Here is a 22,895-nt window from a genome sequence, read left to right as displayed (position 1 = left end):
TACGAAAGATAGTTTTTTATTTTATTTGTACTTCTTTATTTGTTACAGGAACAGTCACGACAACAGGAGAGAAACAGAGGTGAGAGGGAGGAAGAAAAGTCAAGAACAAAGACGTTTTACTTTTGCTGTTTTCCTCTCTGCCTCCCACTCACCATCTTTCACCATCTCTTTCTCTATTTACAAGATTTAAAAAAAAAAATCATGCTTTCCTGTTTTTCACTGCAACTTTTCCCGTCATACCTGTGTTTAAGAGGAGAGACAGATTGAAAAAAGAGAGGTGTAGTCAAACTATTTTAGTACAGTATACCCACTCCTTTACTGTGCACTCCTCCCTTGTACAAACAAAGAGACAAACCCATTAAACACCCTGTGTCCGGTTGAGACTAACAGACCACTTGGGTCAGGCTGCTTACTTGTTTCAAGCAAGTGACTGTGCTTGCACCACAGCACCCAAGAGACTTTTTTGACTGATTACGGTATACACTGGACTGCATATGCATACACGCTGGCTTACACGTAGGTATGATGCATGCACTGTTGGCCTCAACACAGAAGGACAGAATGAGTGATGGGAGGAAAAGCAGGAGGAACAACAGGCAGGGACAGAGATAGAGAGAGCGTTTCAGTGCCACAAGATTATTTTTATTGAAAATAATCCCATGTTCCCCTGTTGGTACTCACACACAAACACCCCCACAGCCTTCAGTCCTCTCACTGAGTATCTCAATAAAGTAAAGTCTTTTCATAGTGAGCTGGTAAGCGGAAAGAGCGGGCCAGGGAGCGGAGGTGTGCAAAGAATCCACGGCGTCGGAGGAGGGGGAGTGAGTAGGTGGTAGGTGCGGCTAGTATGGGTTGAACAGAGGTAGAGATCTTGAGAGTGGGGGATTTTACTCCTCCTTGTCCTCTCCGTGTGTGATGACGTAGCAGATGTTCTTGTAGTCCACATTGCCAGCCACATCAGGGGGGAAAGCAGCCCACAGGTTGGTCATCTGCAAAGGAGGGATTGAAAAAATAAAGGTTTACAACTCCTAATTATTAAAGACAGAACGAGAATATGAGTGAGACAATGACTGATCAGCTCACCTCCTCAGCGGTGAACCTGTCGCACTGGGTGGTCAGGAGCTCCTCAAGGCTGGGGAGGAAAAATTTAAAAAATATTAATATCAGATGGTGTCAAGATTACTTGTTTCCTGTTTTATTTTGAAGTTCTTTTCTTTCCTCTTTTCTTTCCTCTTTTTTCTCCTGTTTTATTTCCTTTTTTTTATGATTCCTAATTGTTTTCACCTGCCCCCGATTAGTTCCCTATGTAATTAGCTTGTGTTTTTCTCTCCCTCCTGAACCTTTGTAAGAATAAGTTAAATGTAAAAGCCCTTACAATTCCTTCTTGATGCTGCCAGTGCCCTCGGGGTCCAGGACCTTGAAAGCGCTCACGATAACGTCCTCGGGATCAGCGCCTAAGAGTAAAAGTGGACAATTAATCTCAGTTATAAAGGATAAAAAACAAAAAGAGGATAAATGCGCTCAAGGGAGGCTTTAAGTGTGTGAGTGTATGTGGCAACACACCCTTCAGCTTCTCGCCGAACATGGTCAGGAAGACGGTGAAGTTGATGGGGCCGCTGGCCTCCTTCACCATGGCCTCCAGCTCCTCATTCTTCACATTCAGTTGGCCCATGGTGGCCAGCACGTCCCTGAGGTCGTCCTTGCTGATGATGCCATCTCTGTTCTGGTCGATGATTGTGAAAGCCTGTCAGGTGACAGAGGAGAGGTGAGTCAGTGAATCAGAAACAAAAATCATTTGTTGGTTCACCACCTCCTCAGATGACATTTATAAGCCGCCAAACTATAAACCAAAATACAACTAATTAAGACAGTGAAAACTGAGATCCTCATCATGAGACTTGCTTGTGATAATTATTTGTGTAAGACATAAACGTGTAAATGTGGAGCTGTTCTCCACCTTCTCCTTCCACATAGCTGGGTGTACCCAGTGAAACCAAAGAAGGCATTGCAAACCTTTTGGGACTTGGCAGCTGGTCGCCCACTTGTCTTTCTAAGGTGTTAAAATGGTCTCGGAATTTGAGACAAGCCCCTTGCGACATTTAAGGAGAAGGTATTGATTACAGCTGTCACTCCCTCCTCCCCGTTTTTTGCCTTGTGACTAAATCTTCTGACCCTGTCCCCAATGTTATTTCACCCTGTCCCCAATGTTATTTTCGCCACTGTTGCCATTGTGTTCTCTTTTTTTTTTATACCTGTATACTGAGGAAAAGCCCCACAAAGATGGCAATAACATTAATTTCCGAGTTTCCTATCCTTAAAACAACATTTTGTTCCCTTTTCTGTTTCCTAAACACCATGCAGGCTCATCTTTAGTTCCAGGGATCTCAAATCCTTTCATGTTCTAGCTACCTTGAGCCCATCTTTCCTGCTTTGATAAATATGACTGTCCACCAGCTGTTGGCTGGCGACATTCCTGTCGGGTCACAGAGCAAGTGTTTTGAGTATCTGAGGAGGATTACTGAGCTAACCCCAGAGGAGAGGTAGCTGCTGTCAACGGAAAACTCAGATTTACTGTCCTGTCGTGCTGATGAGGACATTTTTGCTGTCACGCTGTCTCAAACCAATCAGGTCCATATCTTTTGGAAGGTTCCTCGCATTACCTTCAAGGTCAAATGGTACATGGACTCATCAGTTAGGCTATATGAGTCCCTTTTCTCAAAACACCCACAAAGAGCTTGATTCATACTACTTGAAACTTTGGAGTGCGTGAGATGCGACAGGGAAAACTTTACCTCCTTGTACTCCTGGATCTGGCTCTGCTCAAACATGGAGAACACATTGGAGGATCCACCCTCACCCTGCTGCTGCCTCCTCTTGGCCTTCTTGGGTGCCTTTGAGATGATAAAAGGTGAGATACACATCAAACATACAGAACATCAACCAAACGGGAGATGCTATAAAATGCGGTGATCCTAGATAAATGAAGACAGTGACAGATGCCCTAACAGAGGCCCTAAATTGCTTGTTTCGGTTATTTCTACATCTGTGTTATGACTAAGACAGATGAAAGAACTCTACAAAAAGTCTAATTAAATCACTGTTTCTGATGGCTTTTGCCAAACTGCCAACAAATCACAGATTTTCTTTAAGGAGATTTGTGAAGAGAGTTCTTTTCCTACAAAAAAAGTCTGCCCATTTTGAATCTATCAAATACAAAGTACAAAGTATTCCTTAATTGTTTTGGGAGCTACAATATTACACCAGTCAACCCAAAACATTTTGTATTTCAAGGTTTAAGATTAAAATTTAGCTCAAGCCAGAAAATAAAAGTTAAGATTTGGTCCAAATCCACAGTTTGGGAGATTTTGCTCAAGAGAAGTTTTGCTTCTTGGGCTGTTGGTAATCCAGATAGCAAATGTTTCAGTGATGCTTTCATCTCATCACTTAAGTGCGGAGAAGATCCTACATCCCTAGAGACTGTTCTTCCAAGGAACATGGCCACACTCACCATCTCTCAAGTTTGTGGGGTTGGTGTTGGTCAAGAGAAGAGAAGCCTACGCCAAAGCCGATGTGACTGACATGTAAGCAGTGGACTCCTGGGGCCTTATATACTAGCCCACGGGGGGCTACTTTTAGCCACACCATCAGGTTTGGCAGGGAAACAGAGCCGAGGGAAAGTAAGAGAAAGAGGGAGGAGCGAGGAGGTGCTGGGGTGGATCGGCTTACCGATGCTCCAAAATAGGTCCCAGGAGTCTTGGAATGAGGTGAATTCAATGCCAACACACAGGCATGACTTTGGTGTCATCTGTGGACTAATATGGGAAAACTGACAGACAGGAAAAGCTACGGGACAACTGAACAACTGACCTGCCCCTGTACCCTTCTTCTTCTTCTTGGCATACATACTGAGAGTCTTTGTTGTGGCTATTTTTGTTTCTTTTATAACCACTGTGAGAGAACAAAACCCAGTGTGTGATGACAGGCTGTTGCTGCTTTACTCCTCTTGATACCGACACGTATGAGATTATCAGCAATTAACAGCCGTGAGCCACTAAGGGTGCCAACATGTAATCTCAGTAAACATATCCTAAAGTCATCACCTGTCTAAATGATAAGTTTAGTCTGAGGTTAGCGCCCAGTACTACGATGTAGATCAGTAGTGGCCAGCAGGGTTTATAAACAGTCATGAAACTTGAAATCAGTTGGCTGATGGACATTGGTCCTGCTCCAGCGATGACACACGACTACTAGGTCTCTAGAAACAGTGACCTTGCATCAATGAGAAATGTAAACAGTCCTCTAATACTGACTCACTCTGTGTAATATTGTATATACATGTATGTATGGTTTTTGAAAAAGAAAAATTAAAGTCATATAAAACTTAAAACCAGTAACAATTTAGGAACTGAAGGCACTAAGAGTTAAAGTTTTGAAAGTGAAATTCTTTCCCATTCTTGCTTGATATATGACTTCAGGTGTCCAACAGTCCAGGGTCTCTGTTTTCATACATGGAGCTTCATAATATGCCACACATTTTCAACGGGAGACAGGTCTGGACTATAGACAGGACAGTCTAATATCTTCATGCTTTTACCACAAAGCCACACTGTTATAACACGTGCAGCATGTGTCTTTGTATTGTCTTGCTGAAGTAAGTAGGACATTGTCTGGATGGCATCATATGTTGCTCCAAAACAGGAGCAACATCTGATTATGTACAGCATTAATAATGCCTTCACTAATGTGACAGTTTGCCATGATGCCATGAGCATTGACACACTCTCATACTGTGCCGGCTTTTGAACTATGAGCTGGTAACAATCTGGATGATACTTTTCCACTTCAGCCCGGAGGACATGGCGTCCATGATTTCCCTGTTTTTGTCAGTTTCCAAAGTATTCCCCAGCCCATGTAGTAGTATTCTTTTAACAGCCATGAGATTGTAAAGTATTGCCGTCTGAGGATTCAAAGGTCTTGGGGTCAATGCGCAGAGGTTTCCCTGGATCCTCTGAATCGTTTAATGATATTATGTATTGTAGATGATGAAATAAATTCCTTGAAATTTTGTGTTGAGAAATGTTGTTCTCAGACTGTTGGAGTAGTTGCCCATGTAGTTTTTCTCAAAGTGGTGAACCTCACACTGCTCTTGCTTGTAAATGACTGAGCCTTTCGAGGATGCTCCTTTCATATCCAATAATGGTACTATCACCTGTTATTAACTGACCTGTTTACCTTTTGAATATTCTAAACAGGTGTTTTTTGTGCTTTCTACAACTTTCCTGGTCTTTTGTTGCCCCTTCCCAACTTTGTACTGCAGACATTAATTTCAGAATGAGTGTATATTTAAATATATATATACAATAAATTTTATCAGTTTGAACATGAAATATCTTGACTTCAAACTGTATTCAACCGAAGACAAGTTAAAAAGTTTTTGTAAATTATTGTGTTGTTATTAAAGTTTTACACAGCATCCCTTTTTTGGGGGGGGGGATCTATACATTCAAACTTCTAAAGGCAGCTGGTTGTTTTCTTTTTCATCTTGTTTAATTGTTTTGTACACTAACAGAGGTCCAAAATGTCACACACAGTAAGCAAGAAAACAAGGTACCACTTTACAAAACTACCCTTATTAATGATTTATGTATGGTTTATAATTAGGTTATTAATTGGCTTGTAAACATTTATAAATCATTCATAAGCTGTTATAACACATTAGATAAAACGGCCAAAAGTAACGTGTCATTTTCCAAATCGTGAGCCCACATTATCTGTAATGTTAAGCCTCAGATCTCATTGCTTACTTAGCTGACTTTGTCTTCATCTCCATCAGCTGCTCCTTCAGCAGCATTTATACCAGTCAGCTTCATCACATTTGTTAATAAATTGCAAGCATTTAACCATCATTAGCATATCTTAATAGCCATACAGTTTAATTTAGCATATTAAATCAACATGTCAAATCACCAGATTCATACACTGAGGCTCTGGCAAGCTTTACCATATTTACCATGACATTCTCAACACGCACCATTTTATACATTACAATAAGGCCTTGTCTTGGTCCAGACCTTCAAATCCGCCCACTCCACTGAGCTAACTGATGAATATGGGAATGAACAAATTGTGACAAATAGACAGTTCAGTCTGATATCAGGCTAATACAGCTTCCTTTGCCAGTTATAACTGTCAGTAAGATTAATTAGTAAGCAGTAACTAAATATTGCCAAAGAGTGAGCCCACATTGTTGTATGAAAACTATGTTGTAACTTGCTTAAAATTGTTTTTATTAATGATTTATAAAGTGTCATTTATAAGTTAATTGTAAACCATTTATAAATAATTAATCAAATATTGGCAGTTAACAAGAATCAGCACATGACAAAGCAGCTAATTTTCAATATTTAATTTCTCTCTGTAATTGGAGGACCTCTTAATATCTGTTCTTGTGATAGTAAGTCACATCTGTGATGGTAAACAGCACATGATGATTGCACTAAATGAGCATGGATGCACTAATTTGGGTTTCTCCTAGAGGTTCCCAGTATAGTTGCTTTAGAATAGGAGGACAGTGACCCACCCACTAAACTCCATATATGAGCTCCATAGGCTACCATCAATCACACAACTGCACAGCTAAGGCATGTATTGGGATCCAGCACCAGTGGGAACTGATACTGTGTCTCCACTCATTTCTAGGCCTGATATTTCATATATGACCTAATATATAAATGTGATATATATATGACCTTTTTTTTTTTAGATTCTGCTGTTGATTTTATTTGATCCTTGGTCTGGACACGGATGATCTAAAACCAGAGAAAATTATTTACAGAGAAGCAAGCACAAGTTAAATCCTACATGCAAAGAACGTCGCGGGCAGCCACTTCAAGTTTGGGCCTGAAGGTGAAAAGAGAGAGAGACAGAAGGAGAAAGAGACCAAGCTCAGTCAAAGACCGTAAAAACAGGACAGCTGGAGAGACTGAAATAGCGCTGCCTGCTGCCCCCCGCCATTCTCTTTCTCAGCCATTTTGACTCTCTTCTAAAATTCAGCAGACTTTGCCCTTCTTGGCCTGCTTTGCCCCCGACACACAACTGTTGGTCCTTTTTTTACCCACACAAATCACTGGCCTGTTTTAAAATTAATGTGGTTTGGAAGTTTAATTCAGTTGTATATAGACAAACTAGACAATTAAATGATCAATAAAACTTTTATTTGCATAGCAACAGAAACCTAAACCCCAATGCTATTTTAGTATCAACAAAGTTAAAAGTCAAGCAAAAAAACTTCTTGTAAATTTCTTGTAATCCCGTTTATTTACACTTTGATCAGATAGGTCTGGATTTCGAAATCATAATTTTGCAGATTCCTTACTATTTTATCTAGGCAAGGTTCTTGTAGAGCTGCTGGTGTTAGGACAGTATTTAACAAATGAGAACTTAGAGCTTATTTTGCTAAATGTAAAAAGGGGTTGTAGAAAAGCATGTCTATATATCTCAAAGGAAAAGGTATCACTTTTGGTTTCTGTGCAGAAACTCAAGTATCAGCTCTTGTAATAGAGACTTTCATACAATGGCCATAGAAGCTTCTTGATCCTGATTGGCTGGCAGGTTTTATTTCTGGTAGCTGCACACGTATGACACAGGTTTTTGTTTGTGGTTCTAAATAAAGGTACCAGTATTAAAACATTTGATGTGGTATAACTATTTCATTTCTTTCAAATATTCATTTCTGCAATCATGGAACATAAACCTTGGCAGGTATTATCTTACTTACTTACAATACATCGATGTCCATCCATCAAAGTTGCCATCCTGTGATGTTTGATATAACCTCCCTGAGCAAATTTATTTTTGGCTATTTAACTTTTAGTGAGGTAAAAATGCTCTTTAAATATGTTAATCATGATTAATTATTCTATATAAGCTGAGCATAGCAGGTAGAGCGACACTTTGTGCACAAAGTCAATCAATTAAGGAAACTTGGGATCCTGGTACCATCTTAACAATACAACAGAACTACTAACATAGCTTGGAGGATAAAGGTATTACAACTCTTCACAATATTAATGGAGCAAGTACAATCCTTATCTCCCAATAAAATATTGATAAACATTCTCGTTTCTTTTATTTCAGAGTAAGGTCAGCTTGTAAAGTCTACAGAGTTCCGTGGGGATCAACCTTACAAGAACATCCTATTTTAAGTTGCATACAGTGTCTTATATATATGACAAGTTGAATTCAGAGAAATATATGCCCACACCAGGAATGAAGGCTTGGGGGAGAGACATGTCTGAGGTGGGACAAAAATTGGATTGGGTGCAATTTGGATGCAAAAAACCCAAACCATCAGTATATACATTTGAAATTTTGTCACTGAGCATATTTAAAACCGAAAATTAGGCATCAAATGGGGGTGGTCCCTGACCAATATTGTTCTTTCTGCTCCCATTGCTCCTTCATTCATGTCGCAGGGGAATGTCCGAGGATTTAAGAATTTGGGGGGAAGGTTGTTAATACCCTTGCAGGACTAATTAAGGTACTAATACTAATGGACTCTGCTGTGCATCTTCTAAATGACAATTTCTGCCTTTCCCTTGCAGAAAAAGCGCAGAAAGTCTGGCTGGTGGGCTTAACTGCAGCCAAGCCTCCTCAGGACCAAACACAATTTTAACATGGATTAATCTGATATCTGACTTGAAAGATCTTCTGTCTAAATAGGACTGCTCTGATCTTCTATCCCGTTGGTTGGTGGAGGCGAGGCAGGTGGACAGGGGGTTGGAGGGGAAAGGAAAGGGGGTTGAGGTTTGAGGGGTATGACAATTGTAAATGTAAACGACAACATGTTGTACTTGTACTGGATGCTGCAATAAAAAAAACAAATGCTAAAAAACAATACAATACAACACAACAGGTGTTTTGGCCTGTTACCCATGATTAAGTTTCAGTTTTGGTCCTCCAACGTAAAAAGTCTGGGCACTACTGATTGAGAGTAGAGTAGGGAAGATAAAGGTAGAGTAGATAAATATCAAGGTCACATTTTCAGTGTGTGTCTTTAAAAAGTGCTACTGTTTGTGACCTTTTCTTTAAAACTTAACATGTAAGAGTACACTTCAATAGAGCAGGAGATTAAAGACCATTTATTGACTGACTCTAGAATAATAAGTAAAAAACAAAGTGTGCTCTTGAACAACATATATACAAATATATGAAATACATTTTTACCAATTATTGCTGTAATCTGTATTTACTTAAGAACTTTGCAATGCAACCAGTTATTGAAATTAAGGTTTAGACAGTGTATACTTAATATTATCATCCAAAATCTATTAAGTTTTCGTCCTGAGCAACTTCACCATCTCGCCCCCTCTTTGACCAATCAGCAATCAGTTCTTTCACCTCTTTTCCAAAATCTTCATGCAGTTTACTAAAGTCCTCCTTGGTGCCTAAGAGGACGGCTGACCACTCCCCCAAAGGCGGGGCAGGGGTGTTAACCGGCACCACATTTGCATTCCTCTTGGGCCACAGTTTGGGTGATCTTTTACTTGCTGATTTGGATGAAGCACTCGGAGCCTGAAGCATCTGATTGGAGCTCAGACTGGGTCCTGCTCCCACGGCCGGCGCTGGATACGAAGAGAGCGTTGAAGTTTGTGTGCTCAGACTGGCTGCAGGATGTTCCACTTCTGCTGTGTTGAAGTTTGGCATGATGAAAGGGTTGGCTGGTTTGCTGGAGAGCTCACCTAATGCATCTGAGGAACAGAGAAAAATATGAATAACCAAAAAGCCAGAAACATGGCAGTGCAAAATGGCGGTGTCTGTGGACGAGGACCTGCGCCCTCTGTAGATATAAAGGACTCATTCTAAGGTAACGAAAATACAACAATTCTTATTTTCAGGTGATTACACAGTAATGGAAACATACTTAAGAATATTATATTCCATTTCTGCCATATTCTGCCAACAAATCCCTGTAAATCTCACACACTGGACTTTTAAGTGTTTGCTCTGTTTACCACACATTGTCTACAAAACTACGCCGTCCAGCCTGAGAAAGCATGTTGAGATGTGTTTTATTCCAGATTAACATCTTAAATTAAGTTATCTGTATTAGTAGTAGTTTTAATGACTTTTTGGGGATTTGCAGGGGTGGAAGTAAGTTATTACATATACCGAAATTACTAATATAAATGACTAAATCACTCAAGTCATTTTTTTGGGCTACTAGTATATTTTCAAGTCCTATAAGTAATTTTACTCATTCTTTAAGGTGTGACATTTAGGACAATCTACTGGCAGAGATGGACAACAATATTCATAAGTGTTTTTATTAGTGTAAAAATCACCTGAAAATAACCTTGAACAAGTAATTTACATATTATTACATATATATCTACATAGACCGCGGGTCCTCTACCACGAAAGCCACCATGTTGAACTGCCATGTTTCTACAGCAGCCCAGAACAGGCAAACTTTAACACTGGCTCTTGATTTTTTTTTTTTTTTTTGTCCTTTTATGGCTGTATTGATAGGACAGCTGAAGATACGACAGGAAGGAGGACTCTCAGCCTCAGTACACAGGGCGCACGCTCTATGAGCCGAGCTATCGGGCCACCAGACTTTTGTGATTTTTCACAAAGCTCAGGCAGGCTGCAGGAACTCTGCAGGAGCACAAAACCAGCACAATACTGTAATTTGACAATAGTTGATCAATAGTTATTGTGATAAAACTGTCCTTGATTAAATAAAAAACCTTATGTGTATCACATTTTTTGTCTGTATGAAATTTGTTTTTCCTTTTTAACTTACAGTGCTTCTGCTTTCCTACTTTAATTACATAAAATAAAAGTAGGCAGTGATGACCTGAGCAGATGACCTGAGTAGATACTGTTACAGCTCTGTACAGTTTTAAAAATTTTTTATGGCAATATTGTGATATTCAATATATTGTTACAGCCTTAGTGAACAAATTTCACTTGTTTTTGAGTAATACTTTAGCAGGATGATCTATACTTTGACTCAAATACTGGAGTTGTGTACTTTGCCCACTTCTGATTATACAGAAATAACCCTGCAATAAAACTAACCTTTGTGAAGTTCATTATGTTCGCTGTTTGTTGACTCATCATCAGAAAGGAGTTGATTAACAATGACAATTTATCACAATAAATACAACTAAACCACAAACTAACTTTAGAAAACTACTAGAATTGAATTAACCCTAATTAAACGTGACTTATTGTGTTCACAATGTCTGCACATGCTGACAGTCAGATGTTATGAGATTACACCGTCTGCATACTGTGTACCATGATGTACATGGCGTCTGTAAATAGTGATTCACCGCCTCACACAGCTGCTCTGCAGAACAAAGGCAGCTCTCTTTGACCACAGGAAAACACACACTCAGCCTTTCAGTGTCTCACCTCTGTACATCTTCTCCAGGTCCATCACGATCAGGGCCAGGTAACTGTGACTGGCCAACAGCAGGGCTTTGATCCAGCTCTCCTGGCTGGCCTCGTCCTCGGCGGCAAACTTGTACGTCCGCAGTCCCGGCTCGCTCCACACCAGCGAGAAGGCGAACTGCTCCTCGGACTCGCACAGCTGGACGGTGCAGCCCTCCAGAACAATCACTCCTATCACGTCCCGGTCGGTCGGCCGGTCCTTGTAGAAGAGGAGGTTCCCCTTCAGCACGCACCAGCGTTTCTGATAGGAAGTCTTTATCTCACCCTGTGGGACAGTTGTACACTCTGTGGTTTACTGGCTCATTTACTCAATTTTTTACACAACTCTGTGAGGAAATTACTGATGCAAACAGCAAAAAAAAGGAAGTACATTTTTTGTTACTATGTGTTTAGAAATTCAAAATATTACATAATTTTGAAAACTGTATGGATTGACAGCCTTCCAGACTATTCAAGACATTTATTCTGCTTCATTTTATCTACTTCTACATAAAAATAGACATAAAATAGTGGGGTACACACAGGTGTTACCAAAGATACTAATTAAGATCCATTTGGTCTATTGTTGTGCTGTAATGTTTTAATCTTAATTTTCCCATGTAAAGGATTTTGTAACTTTTTTTAAGGTCAGTATGTTACTATTATTACTATCATTACTATTCCACTGAGGAACACCATAGAACATCACAGGAGATCTTCTCTACTTGTGGCCATCAAACTGTAGAACGAAGGTGGAGGAGAAAACTAAGAATTCATTTTTGGAGCAGTCTGGCACAAGAAGTTCCTCAATATTAAAGGCAAAGTGTGTGATTTTAGAAAACCAAACATGCAGAAACATGTGATTTACTTCCTCTTACAGGGACAGTTCAACCCAAAACTTACAATGCATTTTTCCTCTGGCCTGCAGTCCTATTTGTTGTGAGTTGACAAGTTTTGGAGATATTGGCCGTTGGTCTGTAGAGTTGTCTGCCTCCTCCCAAATATAATGGGATTAGAGGGCTCTAGGCTTGTTGTACTCAAAGCTGGGAAATAATCTTATGTAAATCTATGTATCTCTTTTCAGAAATCATGACCTGGTTACTCAAGATAATCAACAGACCTTGTTATGAGCACTTGGCCTATCATAACTACAGTATATTGGTCTATATCAGTACTGGCATAAACATTGTCTGATATGCACCTATATGAAAACAGTTTTTTAACAGCCGTTTGCTTAATAGGCAGTGTGTATTTGATACTTTTTCTTAACCCAGGCTCAATATTTACATATGTTTTGGTTCTGTTTTATTTATTGTTATTTAGAATGATCAAAAACACCAGTGAAAGTTTGCTGTTTCAGTGACCTGATATCATTTTTGGACAAGAAACTTTATTATTGAACTGTAAAATATCTTGCCTCTATTACATATCTTTGTCACAAGTGTTAATCACTTTTAATCGCTTTTTTAAAACTCCCTAATATCAGTATCGTCCCTAAAAATCTAGTATTGGTCGAGCCCTAGTAGGAACTATTTTTTTTTCTATTTTTTTTTAAACCAGACTACATCCGCCAACTGAATCACCATACAGAAGGAAGTGCGCATGGATGAGAGGCTCATGCAATCAATGGCATCCTCCTTGCCTGAGCTGTGACCTCTCATCCACGAGCAGATGCACACTTCCTTCTGCATGGTGATACTGTTGGCAGGTGTTGGCAGAAAGAAAATAGTTTCTACATGAAACTGCTTACATGAAGGTCTATGGATTATCTTAAGTAATTAGGTCATATTTTTTTGAAAGAGACACAGCTGTTGAGTTTTTACAATGTAACTTTTTAGTGCTTTGTACAGTCCACACTGAGTGTAATCTACTTCCATAATAATCGAGATAAGACAGACATCTCTATGGCTGAAATCTCCAAAATTTAGCAGCTCACTTAAGGATAAATAGCACAATCGATAAAAGGGGGAAATGTGCATTTTTGATTTGGGAGTGTACTGTCCCTTTAAAAATTGAATAAATAAGTCTTACCTTCTTATACAGGTAACCTTCTTTGTCCACCGGCGTGTTGGCAGATTCAAAATATGAGACAACTTTTTCATCAAGCTTCATTTCAACATCACAGGTTGCTCAGAGCTGAACCTGCAACTCAGACAAAAAAAAAAAAAAAAAAAAACTAATTCAGACTTCTTCTTCCTCATTTATTACTGAGTGTGTTTGTGTGTTTATGGAGAACAAATGTTCAGCTCCTGGCTGGAGGCTAAATAAACGCACTTCCGTGTTGCTCCATATCACGAATTTCCAAAAACTTTTCAACCAGTTAGGTACGCAGTTTAAAATGTTTCAACTGTGTTGGAGACCAGCCAAACTGACCGCCATTAATAACTCGCCTCCTGTTTATGAGGCGGCAGGTCTCACCATCCGTGTTTCTGAGCCTCTCTAACAATAAAAATAACAGACCGACTTCCAATTTCAGTTTCCTTTTTTTTTTTTTTACGCGTCTACGTTTTAGCTTGAGAAATAGCGAGGGAGGACAGTTCTCTCACTTCCACATGGTTCGTGTTTACTCACCTTTCAGGAGTGTGGAAATGTCTCTCACTCCCTCCACTCTCTCTCTCTCTGTGGGTGTGTGTCAATCACTTCCTGGTAGCGAAGGTGAGGCAGCTCCACGTCATCAGCGCACTGCTGCAGCACTGTGTACACAACTGCAGCTACAGGCTCATTACACACTGAAATACATGAACTTACATAAAGTTAAAGCCGGCTGTTCTTACATGAAAAGTATTCAAAAATAATAAAATGTTTCTGTTAGTAAATAACATTGTATATGCATGTCTGAATTACCTGTGAAGCAGGGTGGAGCCAGACCTCCATGGACCCTAGAAGTGCCATGCAGTCAGTACCTTGATCAATTAGTTTTCTTAATTTTAGGCCTGCAACTATTTTCATTATTGTTTCATCTGTCAGTTATTTTCAAAATTAATCAATTAGTTATTTACTGTCATAGAAGATTAAAGGGATAGTTCACCAAAAAAAAAAAAAAGACAATTCCGTCATTATCTACTCATTGTCATGCTGGTTGAAGGTCAGGTTTGGAGTTTCGCAGGAAAACGGTGCTGCAGAATTTCAGAAACAATGCCAGTGAATGTGACCAGTTTTCAAACAGAAAAAGCAGCCAAAAAGAAAGAAAACCATAAAATGCCTCCATCCAGCTTGTCTGATAATCCAAGTCTCCTAAAGCCACAGCATGCCGTTCACTTGCACACACACACCATCACACCACACACACCCAGTTCAGACGGTGTGCATGCACACATAAATGTGGCTCCGAGTTAAGGATCTACATTGAAGATTTAGGCTAAACATATGGTGTAAATGATTTATTTCAAGTGAATTTAGCATGTTGAGATTTTAGGAGACATCAGATGAGCAGTATGGGGGCTTTTTTTTTCTTTTTCAAAAAAAAATTTCTGATACAGGAACTTGCTGTGATATGTTTATGCATAAGAATAAGTATAGGCCAAGAAAATATATGTTCAAGGAACAGTTATCCCCATCCTCTGGGTTGTTTTGGTGTGAGTTGCAGAATTGTGAAGATATCAGCTGTAGAGATGTCTACCTTCTCTCAAATATAATGGGACTAAATGCACTAATTCACCTTGTTGCAAGCAGTTTCATGTAGGAACTATTTTCTTTATATTAGAAAGAAAGTAGTTTCAGTAGATTCTACCATAGAAATAAAGCAATCCCTACAAAAAAACTGCTCACAAGGTCTGCAGATTATCTTGAATAACTGGGTCAAGATTTCTAAAAAGACACTGCTGCTGAATTTGTATTTTTGATTTTGCGGTGAACTGTCCTTTTAAGATGAAAATCTAAATAGAAATACAGAAAACTGACAATAAGACAAAAAAATATTAAAGCACGAACAAAATAAGTGCAAAATGAAGATAGATTAAATGAAGGAGCTGTACAGTTTAGTGCAGGAATGTGCGTGTGCAAAATAAAACTAATTCAGCCTTTTTCCTCATTTTGTCTCATTCTTTCTAAAAATGGCATAAATGTCATTTGATTTACTGTAAAAGAGTTAGTGTTAAGCTAATTTTCAGAGTACTGGCAGGTCTCTGGTTTTATAATCAAATTGCCATGTGTACTATGTTGTATGTACTATCCTTCACAAGTACTTGACAGGGTACACAGACAATGCACAGTGGTCAGTGTAATGGCCCAGCTCCTCCTAACAAGTTAATCTGCCATGTACATGTGTAACTGGCCACAGCTGGTGGGGATAAATAAGTACAATAAAACAATGTATGCACACTTTATATTCTCTGAAACATAACTTATATCAAGACCTGTTTGTGGTTTCTCAGATGCTACCATGTGACTTCCCGTCTCACTCTGTGGCTAAGTGTATAAGAGGTATGTATTGGTCATTCTGTGAAAACCCCTAACATCTGGTGTGTAAACTGGTGTAAAGTGCATGCATGTGACGATTACTTACACACTGTTGCCTTCTAACATTATTCAAGCCAAATAACTGTGGAAGATGAACAAGTTTGAAGAATAATCAATGTATTGATTTTGGGATTCTCTGTCTCTAAGTTGTGAGGAAGGAAGACGACAATAAGCTTGAGTGTAAAACCAATGGTACACTGTACTGAGGAAGGCCAGTGTTCTTACACATTGTTAACATCTGGAAGAAGGAATGACTGAATCAACAATGTTATGGAATCAGCAACTGTTGTTTTTGTATATAAGGCAAGACCCCGTGAAGACCATTAGTGATGGTTATAAATTGATTTATTGTTTATTGTGCAAACTCTATTTTCCTGGTCTTTGTCCTAAATAACTAAATAAATCCGCAATAAATATATCCAGCATACAGCAAGCTTCGATCAATCTGTAAAATCAGGCAATTTTGATGACATTCATGCTTTTCATATCTTAAAAAGTTTCAATCATTGTCTTCAGCGTTTACTTACCATTTATCATTCCTTACATGACCAAAAGACATGTTACACTACATAAAACACTGTCATCTCAAAATGTTTAGATCTACTCTTTAGAGAGGCTCACTGGATATAAATCTGTTTAATCCAAAATCAATACTAGCTGCAGCGGTACAGTAGAGATGCACCAATATGGCGTCAGAGAACGTCACTAAAACTTTACCTTCTATAGAGAAGAATATTTCTTTTTTTTTTGTTCTTTGGCTAAATATACATAGCTAATAAATATAATAACAGTTAAATTAGATAAAATTCCACAATAAATCATGTTAGCCAAAAATAATCTTAGACAGATCAGAGACCTGTGCTATACAATCAACCCAGGGTTTCCCAATCTAGCCATGAGTGTGTTCACATCTAAGGGGCGGTGTCTGCAGTTGCAGCTGCCAAATTAAGGAACTGGCAGGGACCTAGCAAAAGATGGCTGACTGTGTGTAAATGCACAAAATAATAGGCTTATAATATCACTGGACCATCATCAGAGCACAAGTAGATCTCACTATGATTACATTCATATATTCCATTAAATTAATCTGTTGCGTAGATGTGTTCTCATGGGTGCATGACAGTTTTAGCCTTACTCTTTGAGCTGCAAGCCTGGTATTGTCAAACAGACTTCGGAGTAAATAAAAAATAAATATAAAAACAATTCTAAGTCGTCTGTAAGCTTCTTTCATATCTTATTATTCCAATAAATACAAGGCTTTAGCGCTTCAATAAGTCTCTGTTGTAGGATGATACTGAAAAAGCATAATGAAATGGCTTAGCCAGTTTCTGAACACTCCTCTCACAATACGTGCACTGAACTTTGATTGGCCAGTAGGCTGTGCTTTTATATGTGTTGATATCTTATCCCAAACATAACATGCTCCAGGGCAGGTAGTATAGACCTCTGTTCAGTTCAGATACTTACTTTATGCCTTTATATCAGTGCATCTCTATCTATAAAGCTTTGGGCTCTTTGGTTAAGTGTTTACTCTCTATAGCCCTGTTCCATTATGATCAGAGGGACGAAAAGACAAGCATAACATAACAGAGCAGCAAGTAACTCCTTGCAACAATGAGATACAAAAGACTAGCATTCCAATGAATTCTGTCGCAACTTTGTCTAAGGGCACAGAACAAAAATTATCCTTCACAAATTCTCCCACAAACTAAGTGTGCTGAATTTGCAGCAAGTCCAGTATAACAATCATTGCTGCTGCTCCCTCCACACTTGCTGTAACTGTAAAATTTCTCCAATGTGGATCTTCTGATGTCTTTTCAAATTCTCCCCTCGACTAAAGCTCTTTCCACACTGGTTGCAGTAGTATGGCTTCTCCCCTGTGTGGACCCTCTTGTGTTTTTTTAGGTCTCCTGCCTGACTGAAACGCCTCCCACACTGTACACAGCCATACGGCTTCTCCCCTGTATGACAACGCTGATGGATTCTCAAGTTCCCAACCCTGCTGAACGTCTTTCCACATACAACACACGAATGTGAGTCATCTCTCCTAAAGTGCTCCATCCGGATTTTTCTCCCGTCAAATGCAGCCCTGTTGGTTTTTGTAAATCCATGCCTCCTTGGTGTGGCGTGATTCGAATGGACAAAGACAAGTCCGCAAGGCTCAGCACTAACTTGTGGCCTGTTCGTCTCAGAAGAGCTGTGACGAGAAGAGTTACAGCTTAAATCCACACATCCACTGTATTGTTCTTGGAGAGATGGTGGTTCTGACATTGTGCAACCTGTTGGTTCTGGCTCTCTTTTGATGGCAGACAGGTTTACCCCAAGTGAGGTACTGGAGTGAGAAGTGCACACATTATTGGATAAGACAGCAGTGATGTCCCTGTTTGCACTGTGTGATGTATGGACTGTTGTTGTCTCCTCAGTAATGTGCGCCACCTCCTCTGATTGTGCTTTACACTGTTCTGTTGTTTGTACCAAGTTGCTCTCAGCTTGTGATTCAGTGTTGTAGCTCTCCTGGTGTTTTGACTCCTGCTTCACGTCCTGGTCAGGTTTGTGACTGCTTATCAGTTTTTGCTCTGTAAGAGGGAGTTCTGAGATCTGCCTCAAAGCGAGCCCTAAATCCTGCTCTTGACTCTGTGTGTCTTCTTGTTCTTCAGGTAATGGACTACTGGTGGGTACCACAGCTGTGAAAGTAAGACCGAAAGTAAAAGGCTTTATACCCTTCATGAATAACTTCACACTATAAAATACTAGCATTATCTAAAATGACAAAAATTTCCAAGGAAATACCACTTGTTACCCACCTATACTGTCCCTTGTTATCTGGTCCCGAAGTTCCTGCAGTCTTCTCTTCAGACTCTCATTCTCTCTCTGTGTTCTCGCAGTTTTCTCCTGGTACTCTGACACAGTCTCCTTCACCACCTCCAGAACCTCCTGCACTGCCTCAGACAGTAGCTTGGCCACACGGGCATTCAAACGTTCAAGTTTTGACATCCTGAAATGAAACATCGCTAAGGGTAAGAAAAGACTGTGCACAGTTTATGCATAACCCTCTGCAAAGGGAGCAGCATATATGCAACTATTATTGCATAATCATTAAAAGGAAATGTTTCACAAACACCACTGCGTGACAAAACTGATGTGTACAAAAAAAATGACACAAATAAACTTTCTATTCATCAACAGTCTAGGCACCAGTGGACACTTTAGAAACAGTTTCTAATCATAAACTAGTCACTACCTGCATTATTGTGTTAAAAAGAGGACAACATTCAATATAGACATGTAACAAGTTATAGAGAATAGAGGACTTTTGTTGTACATTGATCCCATTTTGACCTGAGCTTTAATATATTTTACATGGCTTAGTTTAATATTTTTTTAGTGGTACAGTCATCTTACAGTCATACAAGGGTAACCCTGGGTGATTTTGTCAGTTTACCTGAAGTAGTGCTGTCACCTTACATTAATCACAGTGACATGTTTACTAAATTACAGACTATGGTTATGTCCAACATTACATGTTTATGATATAGGCTATATATAATTAATATTTGATCTGAATTTCAAATTAAACATAATGCAAACATGTGTTTCATGGCCACAGATAAGCTGGTGTCAGTTCCTTAACTAAGCATGTTTATAACTGCTGTACCTGCAAACTGAAGTTGGCGTAACGTGGATAGCTAACGGTAGCTACATAAGCTAACTCCGTCCGTTATCGTTTTCCCTTTAAATTTCCAACAAACTCGCCATGCGCTTACTGTGTTGGCAAGACGTTTAAATTTAACTCATTTTCAGCAAACATACCTATTAAAATTAAAAGGGAAACAATATTACAAAGCAAAATTCAGAGCGCGACATAACAACTCGTGACCCCCGGTAACACAACTGAATCACATCCGCTGTGGTGTGGTTTTTCAAAATAAAAGTTTGAGTTTAATGCACATTAATTTGCGCTGCTCTGCCTACTAATAATGATCTGTTAGATCAAATCGTTTTTTTATTGTCAAAATGTATAATAATTAATTGGTCAAAAATGAATGACTGAATAAATCAATAAATAAATACATAAATAAATAAAAGGTAACATGAATGGCATATCAAGTTGAACACTGCTGTAACACTCCCTTATATGCATTTTATAGTGCATACTCCCATGAGCACATTATGCCACACAGAAACACATATTAAAGACATACACATACACATATTTTTCCTCCAGCCTGCAATGCTATTTATCTTTATTTTGGTATTAACTGCTGAGTTCATCTTTCCCTGGTAAATAAAGTAGTTGGTACATGAAGCTGTTCACAACTGTATTTGCTTGTTTGTTTGTTTTTTGAGCGTTGAGCACCAGAGTCCAAGTTGAGAGAAAGCAGATAGTTCTAAGGCTGATATCTCCACAGCTTTGCAACTCATACCATTTTTTCATACCAGACTTTGGGGTGAACTGTCTCTTTAACCACACTAAAATTAAATATTTATATGCAACCTCAACTTAGTTCACAGGGTTTCTGGGTGGTGGCTGAATGACTGAATGAAATACCTCCTCTAGTCTGGTTGATTGAAACACACTCAAGATATTAACCAGCTTTTAGTTGCTTTCCCATCATTTTTCACTGCTGCTGGGTGACTGTGGTCTGATTCTGCTCTCTCAGTTTCTATGGGACCTCCTGATCATCATGTAGGTCACTTTTACCTCCTACAGTAAGGATTTTCTCAATCACCTTTCACAATCACATTTCTTCATTTACATAACTACATTTTGAGGGATGGGGTGGCTCAAAAAGATTACTCTGATGGGCCACAAGGACACACAATAAAAAAGTAAAAATACAAATCTCTAATAGGGTATAACTATACTACTACACACCACTGCTGCAATTTTTTAGCCTCAAAGGCCAGTCTAGTCTTGGGAGTTGAACTTCTGTTTTTTCAGAGTGGGAAACTCATCTGGTTTCTCTGGCAACTAGTTTACAGAAAGCTTGAGAGGGATTTTATGTCTTGTAAGGCTTCCACTTTGTCCAAGACTGACCAATAATATTTATAGAGAAATATGTGGGTATTTTTTTATCCACTCAACAAAAATATATGCACTATACTTTTTTGGTGCAATTTTTTCATGAGTTGAAGTATAAGATCTAATATGTTTTCTATGCACAATAAAACATTTATTTCCCTCAAATTCTGTTCACAAATTTGTTAAAATCTCTGCTAGTGAGCATTTCTTTGCCAAAAGAAAAAACAACACGACTATTGCACAGGTGTGCCTTGGACAGGTCACAATAAAAGCTCATTGTAAAATGTATACTTAAAAAAAAAAAAAAAAAACATTTATCAGGGACTGAACTATGGCTACAGATTACATTTTTGCTTAAACCAGCCAGTATCTAACGAGACCAACATTTGCCTCATGCAGCACAACACATCTTCACATAAGAGTTGATTAGGACTCGTTAAAGAGACAGAGATCAGTTATTTACACATTATCCTTGCTGATATGGATTTATTACTAATTAAATAAATTACACTATTGCCTGACATCTATCAGTGGACTGCAATTAGTTTCATCACTGACAACTGATTTGTCCTGTTACAGATTAACTTCACACACACTGGGACAATTGTTTCAGTACTTTTCAATGCACTGACTCACACTGTCAAGTTTTATCAAGCATGCTGCAAGTTGCTCGATGCTTTGCTGAGTTTTCAAGATGACGACACAATGTCTGCTGTTGTTTTGGGGAATCAGATTCCTGTTGTTACTAAAGAACACATTATGATAAACAAGTACCAAATACATTTATTTGATTTTGAAATGAATGCAGAGGTCCACGCAAAAGCCTCCATGACGAGGAACACAATAAACAAATCTCTAAACATTTGACAAACAACACTACAGCAGGAACAGTGGGAATTTTCTGATTGTGCTTCACACTTTAAATATGATGTTGTCTCCAATGAGCTTCCAGTTATGATAAAAGAAGGCACAATTACTTTTCCATGTTACACTCTTGAAGCTTAAGATTGCAATATGCTCAGATGACATAAATGCTCATAGAGGATAACTTATTTCTTTTCTTACAAACAGGTTGCCCTTTTCACTGTCCATCTCAAAATATCAATAACATTATACATATAAGAAATATCAGTAGCACTATATTCCAGCTCAGTGATAACATGGTAATTGTTTGTTAATAATGAGATAGTAATAAGCAATTACATGTGATTACCAAAGTCATAACTAGGTAATAGCTTGATATTAAAAGTGGGTACATCTGATCATTTAATATTCTGGTAACAATATGATAACCTTCTAAAATGGTAATATCAATGTGATATAACAATATAGGTTCATGTTTTCATAATATTAGAAGCTTCTTTCAGTCTAATACCTTCAAAATTACATGAAAATTATTGGAAGTCAAAATGGGTAATTACCATATTATAATGCTGATCTGCATTAAAAACCCATGTTTATATAAAGGATATCATTACATGGGCTTAGGAACTATTTAGAAAACCGTTGTCAGTAAATACAGTTTGTCGCTGAATCTACAAGTGCAAGTTAAGACTAACATGCAAAGCAAAAGCCATACATCATCCAGCTGCTAACTCCTCTGGGCTCAAACTCATCTGACATGGACTTATGGATACTGGAAAATTCTGCTGTGGGCTGAGAAGTCCACATTTCAGATTGGTTTCGGACGTCTTGGATGTCTTGGACATCTTGTACGTCATGTCCTCTGGGCTGAAGCAGAGAAGGCCCATCCAGATTGTTGCCAATGCAAAGTTTAAAAGCCAGCATCTGTGATGGTGCATGAGTATGTTAGTGCCCATGGCATCATAGGTCACTGTCACATGTGTGAAGGCACTACTGATGCTGAAAAGCACATACAGATTGTGGAGCAACACATGCTGCTATCCAGATGTTGCCTTTTTCATGGCCCCTGCTTATTCCAGCAAGACAAGGCCAAGACACATTCTGCACG

At 38.9% G+C, this 22,895-nt stretch overlaps 3 protein-coding genes and 1 long non-coding RNA gene across 4 annotated transcripts in view; 1 reads left to right on the top strand and 3 right to left on the bottom strand.

Annotated features, from left to right (window-relative positions):
• mylpfb (myosin light chain, phosphorylatable, fast skeletal muscle b) lies at positions 1-3,665 on the bottom strand. Its single transcript, XM_084741485.1, has 6 exons — positions 3,509-3,665; positions 2,793-2,891; positions 1,564-1,744; positions 1,376-1,454; positions 1,084-1,132; positions 1-989 (listed from the first exon to the last, which is right to left on the bottom strand). Exons 1-6 carry the CDS (start codon positions 3,509-3,511, stop codon positions 888-890), a joined length of 513 nt encoding a protein of 170 aa, XP_084597611.1. The 5' UTR covers positions 3,512-3,665; the 3' UTR covers positions 1-887.
• Positions 3,666-9,117: 5,452 nt separating this feature from the next.
• LOC146311983 (sesquipedalian-1-like) lies at positions 9,118-14,408 on the bottom strand. The gene is made up of 4 exons (XM_084741312.1): positions 14,014-14,408; positions 13,474-13,584; positions 11,425-11,728; positions 9,118-9,749 (listed from the first exon to the last, which is right to left on the bottom strand). Exons 2-4 carry the CDS (start codon positions 13,552-13,554, stop codon positions 9,316-9,318), a joined length of 819 nt encoding a protein of 272 aa, XP_084597438.1. The 5' UTR covers positions 13,555-13,584; positions 14,014-14,408; the 3' UTR covers positions 9,118-9,315.
• A 2,854-nt stretch (positions 14,409-17,262) lies between these two features.
• Positions 17,263-19,794, bottom strand: LOC146311982 (uncharacterized). The gene is made up of 3 exons (XM_084740295.1): positions 19,556-19,794; positions 18,705-18,895; positions 17,263-18,584 (listed from the first exon to the last, which is right to left on the bottom strand). The coding sequence occupies exons 2-3, from the start codon at positions 18,892-18,894 to the stop codon at positions 17,647-17,649; spliced, it is 1,128 nt and encodes a 375-aa protein (XP_084596421.1). The 5' UTR covers position 18,895; positions 19,556-19,794; the 3' UTR covers positions 17,263-17,646.
• A 2,567-nt stretch (positions 19,795-22,361) lies between these two features.
• LOC146311978 (uncharacterized) overlaps positions 22,362-22,895 on the top strand; it is a 29,240-nt gene continuing 28,706 nt past the window's right edge. Inside the window, exon 1 of the long non-coding RNA XR_014772158.1 lies at positions 22,362-22,774. This is a non-coding gene — a long non-coding RNA (uncharacterized LOC146311978). The remainder of the gene's footprint in view (positions 22,775-22,895) is intronic.

The sequence above is a fragment of the Lutjanus erythropterus genome, chromosome 17 (assembly GCF_056507025.1).
Source record: "Lutjanus erythropterus isolate fLutEry1 chromosome 17, fLutEry1.hap2, whole genome shotgun sequence".
Classification (NCBI taxonomy): Eukaryota; Metazoa; Chordata; class Actinopteri; order Lutjaniformes; family Lutjanidae; genus Lutjanus; species Lutjanus erythropterus.
This window is presented reverse-complemented; position numbering and strand designations above follow the sequence as displayed.

Bases quoted from the DNA above. Each gene is read 5' to 3' on its own strand.
- mylpfb (XM_084741485.1), bottom strand. The intron at 1,745-2,792 runs GTAAAGTTTTCC...GTCACCTGACAG, and splicing joins AGATCCAGGAGTACAAGGAG to GCTTTCACAATCATCGACCA. The intron at 1,455-1,563 runs GTGTGTTGCCAC...TTTTACTCTTAG, and splicing joins GTTCGGCGAGAAGCTGAAGG to GCGCTGATCCCGAGGACGTT.
- LOC146311983 (XM_084741312.1), bottom strand. From the start codon at position 13,554: ATGAAGCTTGATGAAAAAGTTGTCTCATATTTTGAATCTGCCAACACG. The intron at 11,729-13,473 runs GTAAGACTTATT...ACTGTCCCACAG, and splicing joins AAGGTTACCTGTATAAGAAG to GGTGAGATAAAGACTTCCTA. The intron at 9,750-11,424 runs GTGAGACACTGA...TCTGTTCCTCAG, and splicing joins CCTGGAGAAGATGTACAGAG to ATGCATTAGGTGAGCTCTCC.
- LOC146311982 (XM_084740295.1), bottom strand. From the start codon at position 18,894: ATGTCAAAACTTGAACGTTTGAATGCCCGTGTGGCCAAGCTACTGTCT. The intron at 18,585-18,704 runs GTGGGTAACAAG...TTACTTTCACAG, and splicing joins GATAACAAGGGACAGTATAG to CTGTGGTACCCACCAGTAGT.